The 12,580-nt window shown below is 45.5% G+C and overlaps 1 protein-coding gene across 1 annotated transcript in view; it reads left to right on the top strand.

The window, feature by feature from the left end:
* The first annotated feature begins 858 nt into the window (after positions 1-858).
* The window catches only part of Wdfy2 (WD repeat and FYVE domain containing 2), a 38,988-nt gene continuing 27,266 nt past the window's right edge, over positions 859-12,580 (top strand). The window contains exons 1-6 of the mRNA XM_077674921.1: positions 859-1,015; positions 1,271-1,462; positions 8,317-8,384; positions 8,537-8,610; positions 8,703-8,757; positions 11,648-11,798. Of these exons, the coding sequence (XP_077531047.1) occupies positions 1,305-1,462; positions 8,317-8,384; positions 8,537-8,610; positions 8,703-8,757; positions 11,648-11,798 (506 nt within the window). The 5' untranslated portion in view covers positions 859-1,015; positions 1,271-1,304. The remainder of the gene's footprint in view (positions 1,016-1,270; positions 1,463-8,316; positions 8,385-8,536; positions 8,611-8,702; positions 8,758-11,647; positions 11,799-12,580) is intronic.

Here is a 12,580-nt window from a genome sequence, read left to right as displayed (position 1 = left end):
TAAAAGTTTGTATACGACTAATAAGCGTCTTATATATACACCCAATGCAAACATGTATAAGACTAATACAAGTTTCTATCAGAATTTTTGCTAGGGATACGAGTGTAATGGCCTTTCCTCCATGGTAACGGCAGCGTCAGACGTCCATACGGATTGTGATCCAAAAGAAGTAATACAACGGATCATTTAGGGATCATTCGCAATCCATTGTGGTCCAAAATAAGCTATAGGATGGACCATTGAGGGATCATTTACAATATCTAACCCTGTGGATGTCCCCTGGACGCCCAGTAAATGATCCAGGACGTTTAGACCATTTGAGGACGTCCTCAGGACGTTTTGCGTTTACTGGGATAATTTGGGTTACGATTCATCCCGGTGTTCTTGGCGTCCCTTTTGCAGCACCGTAATGTCCGAGGGAGCACATCGAGCACATACGAAAAATCGCCCACTACATGAGGCGCGCGTCGGCCTCGCTGTTCGCCGTGCGGAAGAGCGAAAGCAGCAACTGCGGCGACCGTTATCGCGCATGCGCGCACCCAGTCGCGCAGAGAGAAGTGGAAAGAAAAAAAAATGAGAGGAGGAGTGTTTCCCCAGCGCCACTGCCTCTAGGCGCGCAATAATAGAACCGAAACTAGAAAAAGTAGCATTGGCCTGCTTTCGCTCCGATTGCTCGCAGCGCCCTCTGCGCAGCGCTGTGCGTGCATCAGCGGGTTCACTCTACGGTAGAGTGAACTAGAATATCTAGTTTACTCTGACACTAGTTTACTCATGATTTCGATCGTTTTGATTATCCCGTTTGTGCTGCCATCTGCCTCTGGCAAAACAAAGCAGCAGCCGCAGCGGCCGGTTTCCACGCCCGCCAGGGGGCGGGAACGCTTTGCAGCCGACGACGGAGTTAGTAACCGGGTCGTCACTGTTTAGAGTGACTGACTTCGTCGACCGATCTCGACAGCTCCTTGCATTACGAAAACGGCAGAAGTGATCATCCTCTGCACCGGTTGCATGTATAAAGGTACGGCCGTGCCCGCGGAAACAGCGCGCTCTGATAAGGTTGCGGTGCTTGCTGGTCCGATGGCATGACGACACCGCCGCCCCCTTATGACGAGTTTAGGCTTACAGACGCACATGAATTCTTGAATGTACTGTTCCGATTGCTCATCGCCCGTCATACGCCTCGGCTGTACGCGGCGTCTGACCGGGGAGCGTTGCAGCGCTTAATGCGGCCGACCTTCTGCTAATGCCTGTGGCGTGTGTGTGCTCTTGACAGGTAGCGAGTGCCCCGTACAGTGGTCGTCGTCTCCATGGCTGCGGAAATAAAGCCGATCGTTGGGCCCGACGGGCAGGTGGGCAACACGAAGAAGCCGCAGCTGATCAACAAGCTCGAGGGCCACCAGGAGCCAGTGAATATTGCCGTCATTATTCCTGGCGAGGACGGAGTCATAAGCATCAGCGATGACAGGTACTGCACTGGTTGACGCCAGCGCTGCTGCCCCTTGGCACCTTTCCAGCTCCCGAAATTTGCAATCTCGCTCTCGTGTAAACAAAGCTTTGGAAGTGGCGCTGAGGCGCACAAGGCGTCAAGCTGAAAGCTAAACAAGGTCGCAGGACGGCTCGGTCCACTTCCGCTGGGCAGTAGCCCCTTGACGTGGGCGTGTCCGTGTTTTCGATAGCGCAGCCAATAAACTTGTTAAACACTGCTCTCAGACCAAAGCATCGCGGGGCTCGCATGTGCGGCTGTGCATCCAATGCTGTTTCCGCGAGTCCATACTTTTCGTTGGGTAACTGTATGCAGCCGTTCTAAAAGCTTGGAGAACCCGTTCTGGCCATGAGTTGCGCATTCTTCAGCATTTTAAAAGGCTGCATGCAACCTCCCTTCTCGAAGCAAGCAGCGTGTATTGTGCGTGCTTGTAAGCGCGCCAGTGATTTGCTGATATGCCGCGTCGGCGTACAGACCTGCATGGCCTAAAATTATCGGTCGATCTCCACTACGACGTGCGTCATAGCGCAGGTTTTTGATTCGCGCTTAAATTCAACATTTTCGTTTGTTTTGCCAGCCGTACAATGCTCGAAGTATCATGAATTACGCCTTTTGTTTAATGTGTGAAAACTGATTATTTTAGTGTGTGCCTGTGGGAGTGCGATGTGTATATAATATATATTGAACAGGAGGGGCTTATTGAGAGAATGTAGGAAGAAGAGCCAACAGTCAAGCAAGCATGTCAAGGGCGCGATCAAAGAAGGGCTCTAAGAATTGTAATTTTGAAATAGTGCCCTGAGCACTAACCCTCACCCTTCAGATTGTGCATCTGATGCTCTTAATATTAGGCTACAGGGTTGGCTGCTACCCTTCACGAACACACGCAGGATACACTTACATACGAATGGACACGCTAGAAAATGGAGGCAAACACGGCTGCCCCTGTAACTCAATCAGTAGAACATTGGACACTTCATCTGACGGTTGTGTGTTCAGATCCTGCATGGGTCACAAATGTTTCTCCTCTTTTTTTACCATTTGGAATTCCTGACCTCACGAGAAAACGACCATATAGTTTAATATATTTACAATTTATATATTTACCACTCCATAGCATAGGGTAGAATTTAGCCACATAAATACACCAGAAGAAGCTAAAAGGCACTCATTGATGAATAAAGCAAAAACAGAAGTTTCGGCTCCCACACAACAGCCTTATTCAGTGTATTCTCCAAACTAGATAACCATTCAAACCCTTGAATTCATAAAACACCAGAGATTAGAGGGGAATGTCGCTTCCCTGGTAGCCAAGTTGGTAAGGCATCAGACGTGTAATCCTAAAGTCATGGGTTCGAGTTCCATTTATGGTGTGTGTCGGTCTCTTCTTTCTTTCAAACATATAAAAATTGCTATTTCCATGCGAAAATAAACTTCCCCTATGCCCTCTAATGGCATTCTTGACTGCTGGCTTTCCTTTCTGGGTCCATTCAATAAGCCCCTCATTCCCGAATCTGATTTGCTATGTATATATATATAGGATAATACAAAGCCAAATCCATTTGATACTGAAAAGCATGAGTACCTATTTCAACAGTATTCTTTAAAATGCTCGCTTTTGGTGTACAGCACCTTAAACCATGCATCGTAAATACTTAAGATTCTCTCTGCTGAAAACGAAGCACGGGTGCCTTTTTTTTTTTTTTTTAATGCCAAATTGAGCTAATTATTGCTTCCACAGTATGTCTTTGTGCAGTTGTACTTGGATAATGAAATCAGTGGGGAATGGGAAAAAACAACTTGGTTTCATCAGAAACATTGTTCTTCTAAAAACCCAAAAGGCAGACATAACTTCGCGGCCACATTCATTAGTTTCTCTTATTGAAACTGGCTGGTTTTGGGTTACTGGCAAGGAGCAGTTATATAGTGCCGTTTTCAGGATCATTACCCCCCCCCCCCTTCTTCGGCTTCATTGAAAAAGACCTTTTGCACTAAATGCTGGCCATGGCAAAATTCTCCTACGCTGTGCGTGAGATGATAGTAAAAGTAGACAGGGCTATATTTTAAGTTCTGGCCAGTTCCATTAGCATGTGAAGGCATTTGTATGATACTTTTTACTCATGCAAAGCAAATGCTGCGCTGTAGCCAGCATGTACAGTGCATTGATTCATTCACGCTTAAAATCCCAGGAGGTAATTATATATTTTCCAAAATGACGATAAGGAATGGTTCCAAACTTGGTTACAAAGGTGTACCATTTTTATGCACCCGTGCTAATCTGAGACTCGGTGTACTGCAGCAGGTACTTCTTATGTAAATTTTTATATCGTTGAGGAAAGCTTTAAGTGGTTTTGTCTGAGGCCATATTTGTGTGGCATCCACTGTCTCCAAACTCCACTCTAATTTTCGCATCTGTTTTTGTCAACCCAGCATCACTTGCTACGGTGGTGAACCTAACAAGGAAAGTCCCTCATTGGGCTGCTATATGCTTAGGTTGCTGGTTTGACTTCAAGCTGCACTGGCTACTAAAAGGAGTCTTAAGCTGGTTCGAAGAGCCGTGGAAAGGCAGATGATAGGTGTAGGTGTAAGGCTGGGTTCGGACTGTTGCTGCAACTGTCGTAATAACTTTAAAAAATGACGTCATTTCACGTCTCAGTGAACCGAACTGCGTGACATGCCGTTTTTTTACGTCCATAGCTCACGATATGGCTTTTGCGCTGTTAGTCTGAACATAGCCTAACACTCAAAAAGGCCATGAAGAGTAAATACAGCTCTGTTCATTCGTAAAGAAGTAGCCTTATTCCCAGCCACAAAAGATGTTGTTTTGGCCGGAAACACTCAAGAAATACAGTAAAAGCCCATTAGTTTGAACTGGAAGGGGCTCATAAATTGGTGAGTGTAATGAGCAGGCATCGAGCTGTGAAAATACACAACTGGACTTATTATCGCGAATTACACACGATGTGGCAGGTAGTTTCGAGAAATGAGAAAATGGAGCCCAAATGGCGAATGAAATTAATCGATAGGGCAGTATTGATAGTATAGGGCGCTATTTATGCTCTAAAACATGTTTATTTACACAGCATGGTTAATGCATATCGAAATGAGAAGTGTGCCGGAACATCGATGGTGCTGGCAACGGCCGGCGTTGGCTAGAGCCACTAGATCAGCCGAAGCGTACCTTATTTAGTGGCTCTAGCATTGGCGGTGCTGGGCACACAAAAACCTGCTATGGCATGCACCGGAGCCCTGGCGTGCACCGGCTCCGCCAGTCAAGTGCACTTCGCACTGTTGTGCACGCCTGCTTGAGCTTCTGTCTGATTCATTGATTGTAGGGTTTAACGCGCCAACGCAACGCAGGTGATGAGGCGTACCGTAGTGGAGGGCTGCGGCTTAATTTTGACCACCTGGGCATCTTTAACATGCGCCGAAATCTTGTACACACGGGCGTTTTTGCTTTTCGCCTCCATCAGAAAAGCGGCCGCCGCGGCCGAGAATCGAACCCGCGACCTCGGGCTCAGCAGCCCAACGCTTTAGCCACTGAGCCACCATGGCGGTGCGCTTCTGTCTGTTTCGTTGTTTTGCGTCTTTAGTAAATTTGGCTTGGTTTTGCGACGCATTCCGCTTACTGTTAGTTCGAACTGACTGTTGAGAATTCCAGTGTGCTTGAATTGTGAGGAGTTTTCCCCCCCATAGAAATACAATGTTGTGCCAGGATGCAGGCGTCAGTTTGAATTAACTGTAGTTCGAATTAACAAGCTTTTACTGCATTGAAAAACATTCAAATTTTGCCCTACAGTGGTACAATATGTGCAGCAGTGACGTAATACGAGCCAGCAGGAAAAGCAGTTGTCAGTACGTTAATGGCACGCTAGCGTTGAAGTGATACAATCAAACTGAACTAGCGGCCCGCTACAATCGCCCATCACGTTTTTTGGTGGTGGCTTAGGGCGGTGGCCACCAATCGCACTAACAAGATTCTGTGGTCTCATAGAGAAATAGCTGCAAAGTGCCTGGGGAGTTGCCACTGCTTCATATTGTTTTCTTTAAAATCTCGATGACTTGTTTGAACTTTGAAATGAAATTTGTATCATTGTTGTTGGCTCTAAGCAGCCTTTTTAATTAATCAAACTTGTATTTTGTTCTCATGGCCCCTTTAAATATACCATAAAGTTCCGAGCAAGCGCCCACCCCCGAAGCATCGCCCACTCCCCTTTAGGGGTGAAATGTTCAATTTACTAAAAGGCTCTGAAGATCGCTTACCCCCTAAACTTGATGGCTTTAGTGCCGATGAGGTAGCAAAATAAATGCGAATCCTCTATTCACATGTTAATGCGGTCACTTTTGTCCTTTCCGCACTTGAGCCGAAAGTTTGCCGATCTGGTATTTTTTCTTCATATCTCCTCAGTTTTGGTTGGCGGTGCAGCCACGTTTTTCAAGTTTTTCACACTTGACCCGAAAGATCGCCCATTCCGTATTTTTCATTTGATATCTTTGTACTTTTGGTGGGCGTTCTTTCAGAACGTTACGGTAGGAAACCAGTGTCGTGGATTAGCGAACGAACTCAGTGTAGAAGTAGCAGTAGTTCAAAAAGTGAAGTTGTGTCGGCCTTGTGATGTGGGTGAACCACCTAAAGTACAAAATGGGCTCCTAGAGATGGGATTAGAAGTTGGGAAGGCAGAAAACTTGGCAGGGGAATGAGTAACTAAAATTTAAGTGCTGGAAATTAGTTCGCGATTGGGAAGCTTGGAAGTTGGGGAGAAAGGCCTGCGTCCTGTTGGGCATCAACAGAATCGCAGCAGTGATGATGTTTCTTATTGTGTTCTCTAACGCTTTATGGAGGTGTCCTTGTTGCCAGGCGGCACTACACTACCTAAGGCTCAACCAGGTGGCCGCATTTCGGGCAGCATGGTAGCTGCAAAGGTCCATGTAGGCCTTCACATGCTTTTAGCTCTAAATTCGAAGTTACTGCATTGGAAAATCGCAGCATTTCTTTCTCAATCGTTGCACTTTCTAGGGACTATGAGTTTCCATTAGGAGTTTGGAGACAAAAATCTCTTGAACGGTAAGGTATGCGGTGAAGGTCAGTTATGTAAGTTTTGTCATAAATGCTTGCGTGTATCATTGAAATGGGGCATAAGGTGAGTAGTAAACACAGCACAGATTCATTATAAAGCTTATGATAATGGCTGTGTATAAAGCTTATGATAATGGCTGTTTATATGTGCACCCTTGTACCTTGTCCAGCCAGGTCAGTGATTTTGATCTGGCCTGCTTGGAAATAGCACCATAGACAGCCTTCGAAGATTTCTCTGCCTTGTAGAAAGCATTTCTCAGTTTTTCGCTATCGTCCAGTCTAGGGGTCTCAGGCTAGCTCATTGGGATTGTGGTCGATGAAGCATTGAGAGCTGTCATTCCCGCTGAGCCCACTGGGTCCCAGCAGCTTTAACAGTGAAGCAAGGCTTGGCTGTAAGCACCAGTCTCTGGGCGAATTATTAAAGGGGCCATGCAGACAAAATACAAGTTTATTTTATTTGAAAGATTTCGTGTTTTATAGGGCCCCCAGCACTTGTCCGGCAGCAAACGGTGCTTTATTTACTGCAAAATTCATCAATTTAAGTTAAAATTTTGATTCTACCACCGAATCGTGTGTTTTCGTAACATCTGCAATGATGTCATATGAGCTGGGGAGCCTTGTTTTGGCTAGTCATCCTAGATAGCGCCACCATGCCGTGGCGGGTCGTTTTCTGCCATTGTTTTTTCACCGTATTTGTACCTGGCTTGTTTTTTGTTCAGGTAGAAAACAATCGTTTCGTGAAACATGGTGTTCGCTCGACAGATATTGTCACTTTGGTCACCGCCGCTTACGCCAATCGGCCAATGTCGTCTGAGGCAACCCCAAAGCGCCGCAGGGCTGTGCGTAGTGCATAGAGCATAGTGCGCGCAGTACCAGCAGCAGTACGCATCGGTACTTCTATGTTTACGTGTATTTTTGTATCTTCCACTGTTTACCCTGCCACTCTTACAGCTATAAAATGAATATGCGTTACACTTAGGCGAAAATAGCTCGCTCTGCTGGCTTATAATCCCTGCCTAACTTGCGTTTGCTTTTGCCGGCCTCAGCCAATCGCACAGCTGTGCATATGACGTCATATGTTCTAGTGCGGGAAATGAGCTAGTGATTTGCATGGCCATTACCTTTTTCCCTGTTTATATGCCTTATTTGAGTGAAGTTACATTACAAGTGGGATCAGTATGATTCTAACGAGGCAATCTTTCAAATGAAGCAAACTTGTGTTTTGTCTGCATGGCCCCTTTAAAGCAAAGCACAATGCAAGGGACAATAACACAAAGACAACACACAGTGCGCGAGCGCACTGTGCGTTGTCTTTGTGTTATTGTCCCTCGCCTAGTACCAACTCACACAAACCACTACTCTGCAGTCTCTGGGGTTTGCTTTAATTTGTATACATGAATATAGAATCTGTGACAGCAATTAAAGTCTCTAGGCAGTGTGAAATCCCCCCCCCCCCCCCCCCCTTCACCTCCCAAATATTACTATACAACCATTCTTGGAACGCTAAGTTTTTAATGGGACAGCAAACAAGATGAAACATACGGGACCGAGCACAAGCCTACAACTGATTTTACTTCTGCAATCAAAAGCAAAGTTTGCAGGGCACACGCGGTGTTTGCATTGTTGTAATTTGTAAACATTGACTGGGTCGACTACATTTACCTGCTTCATGGGCTTGTATTGTCGCAAGCTCTTGGATTCTCTGCAAACAATTGCATATCCTTGTGTGGCTGATTTTTAAAGTGTTGTGGTTGTTCTGCAGGACTGTCAGGGTATGGCTACGAAGGGACACGGGACAGTACTGGCCAAGTATATGCCACACCATGCCTTGTAAGCACATATTCTTTTCCGTAACAGACGCTACATAACATTTCAACCACCCAGCAGGGCACATTAAATGCACCACTTTTTTGGTAGCCTTTGTGCCTTGAGAATGTGCTTTGGTATTCTGACTGAGAATGTGTGTTGACTTTATTTTTTAGCCGCAGCTTCAGCCATGGACTACAACTCCGAAACTCGAAGGTTATTTATTGGAATGGACAATGGTTCCATATCGGTGCGTCGGCATAAAATGGCCTTCTCTGTTAACCTAGTTGATTTGAAGCTTGTTTTGTGGCGCTCAGTGACCAACTGCTCTTGTACTTCTAGGAGTTCCAAATCTCCGACGATTTCAACAAGATGACTCATCAAAGGAATTACTTGGGTGAGTTAGAATTTGCTCAACTTGCATTTTGAGTGGCTTGAAGTTCATGTATACGGTAATGCTGTTTAGTGGTTGTTTCTAGCATGCCTAGGCAAGATGGGCATAACGTAGAACTCGGTAAAGTTAGCTGTTCATTCCGCCTGCTTACAGGGTAAAGAACTTAAATGTCGCTGCTTTTCTGCAAAATCGCTGCTTTTCCTGCCCACGGGAAAAGTAGCGATTTTGGACAGTGTAGCGAACAATTTTTTTCCCAATCGGGAAAAATATGCGACAAGTAAGTGTATGGTATCGAACTGTAGAAGAGTAAATTTCCTTTGAAGTGGCTATTGTTTTAAACAAAAATATTTATTTTAAAAACTGAAAAAAAAAAAGCTGTATAGAAAAGTTTTCGGACAAACACATATAAAAAAAAAAGAAGCAAAAACATTGGTGTTGCTCCATAGAGAGAAAATACACAAAAAATTTTATATAAATTTTGTACATATACTATCAGTGCAAAACCCCTGCAAATATCAAATGCCTATCTGTGAAATCTCTTGACTTACAAAAAAAAATGTTAGCACTAGTGGGTTTCGTGCCATTGCGCTGATAAACTCCTCTAAACATAGATTGGCCACACATAAAGATTGGAACAGCTGCGCCATTTGTGCCATTGAGCGCCAAACTTGTTTACTTTCGCCATCCTGCGCCGAACTGCCCCTGTTGCCCCGATCTCGTTTATCAGCACCGTCCTACTCCGCAGTGCAGGAATTGAGCCGCTAGATACGATCGCCATGAAGCCCAGCGCCCGAAAACTTGGCTCAAACATCGTGTTTTCGGTTTCATCAAGTCGTTTATGGTTTCGGTTTCATCAAGGCTTTTGCTTAGCCGTATGGCCGCAGGCTCTGCGCGCCATGTGTTTGAATTTCTGTGTGTTGCATTGGCACCGTTGTGTTTGCCGGTGTCGGCCGCTGCACCACAATCAATTGAAAATGACCAAAAATAAAATGTTTTTGTGTCTCATCGCAAACAGAGTAATATCCGCACAAAAGTTGTAGTTTATTTGAGGTGAACATCAAAATAGTCGCCCATTTTAGGCGATCCTAGCTGTGCTGCCCGCAACTTTCAGTTGCTGCATGTATTGAACTAACAGGGTCTTGGAAGCTTTGCCCTCGCTTATTAATTCGGTGCGCTTTTGTTTTGAGGTGAATAATCATTATCGCCTGTGAACTTGAAGTGGAAATGGATTTGAAACCTGAAATGAACTCCCTGTGAAACGAAGGGAAGACTCGTCGCCTTTTGCCTTCCCTCCATTTTTCTGTATTCGGAAAAGAAGAAATCAATTTGATTCAACTTTGGGGTTAGCTTTGCTTAGTGGAGCACTGTCCAACATTAATTGCGCCTTCTGACGTGCTCTATTTACATAGTCTTCGGCATAGGTTCGTCGACTCTCGCAACCCTGTGACGGGCAAAGACAAAGCTATGTTCAAACTTCAGCTTCGCATGCACTGAAACCGCTGTTTGATAGAAGAAATGCAAGCAAACACCTTGTTTTACGGAATACCACCGCGGGTTCGCATGAACACTGCCGTTTACCAGACACGAAGCAAGTCCTGCTTTCTGATCTCTTTCGACTCTGCGCATGAGGTTTGACCATCGAACGGTAGTAACGCGGCGTGCTTGCTGGAGCCGAAGGGAGATAACTCCGCAATTTGTAAACCTCTAGATACAGTACAAGAACTACGTTCCAAGTTCAGAGTAGGTTCTAGTGCATGTTAGAATGCCTGATATAGTGGACAAACAAGAGGAATACTCGGCAGGGGACTTGCACAGCAACATGTAGGACGATTAGGGAGGCACCATAATGCTGTGAAATGGTGTTACATCTGCTCCAAATAACATTTCTGGCTGCTCCAAACCTGCTCCAAAGTGCCTTTCTGGCTGCTTCAAGCGTGCTACAAAAGGCACTTTTGCCTGCTCCCAGGACTGCTCCCAAACCCATGGACCCGGTTCCACCCCTGCACATGCATTGCAGAAAACACTGGTTTTCTGCTCCACTCTTTTTTGTATATAGCACAATTCACAGTTCTGATACTTCTGCATTTTTTTGGGCTTGTGTTGAACAGAGGTATCAGGCTCTCAGCCGGTTTGGGGCACTGTCGATTTCGGAGCTAAAATCCGGTAACAAACAGTTGTCCTCAAAGTCAGTGCTGCTAATGTCATCCCAAAAGTCGCGTGTAGAATTGTGCAAATTACTAAAAATGCAGCATTTCAGCGGCGCCATAGCGTACGATGTCAACACCGTCTCAGGATCATACTAGCGCCTGTCACATGACGCCGGTGGGGCTTAAACCAAAGAGGATGTAAGTGTCTTTGCTACTCAGTAGATGGTGCCAGCTCTCAGAATGCACTCGGAAAGCGCCAAGTTCGGATGGGAAAACGTCAAAATTTGAACTTGAAAGCATTCATCGTATACTATTGATTTGAATAGGCATGGGCAGGAACGTGTTAAGCTATTTTCGTTCTGTTGGGAACATGATGCAATCATTGTGTTAGACTACCTTGGGGCGTTGCATGACCAGCCATTGTTCTCGTTGCATAGTTTGATTTAACACATGCTGCTTTGTTGCAAAAAAAATGTAAATCAAAACTTTCATGCGCAGAAGTGACAGGGCGAAAAATTGTTTGCAAGTTCCATTCAGGTTTTAAAAAATGCTAGCACTAGCTCCTACGTACCGTTAAAAAGAAAGAAAAAAACAAAGTGCAAAAAATGCCTGGCTCTCCCTTTTAATTTTGTAGGGGCCAGCCTGGTTTGAGAAGTGTGATCTGAGTGACACTAGCAAGTGCTCAGAGAACACCTTTGTCTGGGTGGCACCATTTTTCATGCCTGACGGCTTACTGGTCCCCACAGCGCACCAGGGCCGGGTGATGGGCATCGTGTTCTCACTGATTGCCGAGTGGGTGCTGAGCGTGGCCCGGGACAAGCACTTCCTGTGGCATTGCTCCGAGACCGGCCGTCGGCTGGGCTCCTTCCAGAGCGGCGCCTGGTGCATGGCCCTCCAGTATCCTTCCCGTCCTCCCACTGTTTAGTCTGTGCTCCTGTGAAACAGCGCCTTTTTCAGTCGGAATTCGTGAAACAGACCCACTGTTTCTACCCCTGTGCTTGATCTGCTGCTATAACTGTCAGAAGGTGTGGCGTGACATGTGTTAGCCAAGTCTCTGCAGTCTGAAGGCATCCGGCTGCTAAAGCAGTTAGGTTTCCTGCATGGTGGAGTAGGTGGAAGTAGCATACGGAGGGCATGTCAGGTTGGATCCCAGTGCATGTGGAAGAAGTGCAGCTGTTCCGAACTAGTGTCGAGTCCCCTGTTACCTCATCTCTTAAAGCTGCGGTATTGTTTTGACATTGCACACTTTTAAATGTCAAGATGTCAAGATTAATAGTAGGGATACAGATAATCCCCCCCATTGCCCCTATCTCTCGAAGCTGCTGCAGCATTTTGATATAAGACAGTGTTAAATGATGGCAACAATAGTAACAGTAATACCAATAATACCATGGAGGGATGACGAGGAAAAAAAAAGGCATGTACAAGTGAAAGTATGACTTAATGAAAATATGTACCCTTGCAAAGAGTTTTTTTTTTTTTTTTTCAAGATTGCTTAGTCATCAGCAAATAGACACACCAGTGCTCATAATACAGTAAAGCCCACTTATATCGAACACGGATATATCGAATTATTGCCTACCGTATTTTCCGGTCTATAAGTCGCACCTTTGTATAAGTCGCACCCCCCTCAAAATGACAGTTTTTCCGAAAAAAAACGTATATAAGTCGCACCGGTG

This window comes from Haemaphysalis longicornis, unplaced genomic scaffold (assembly GCF_048455015.1).
Source record: "Haemaphysalis longicornis isolate Haplotype H1 unplaced genomic scaffold, Haemaphysalis longicornis Haplotype H1 scaffold_1, whole genome shotgun sequence".
Taxonomy (NCBI): Eukaryota; Metazoa; Arthropoda; class Arachnida; order Ixodida; family Ixodidae; genus Haemaphysalis; species Haemaphysalis longicornis.
The sequence above is the reverse complement of the archived record's forward strand: the minus strand, read 5'-3'. Positions and strand labels throughout refer to the sequence as shown.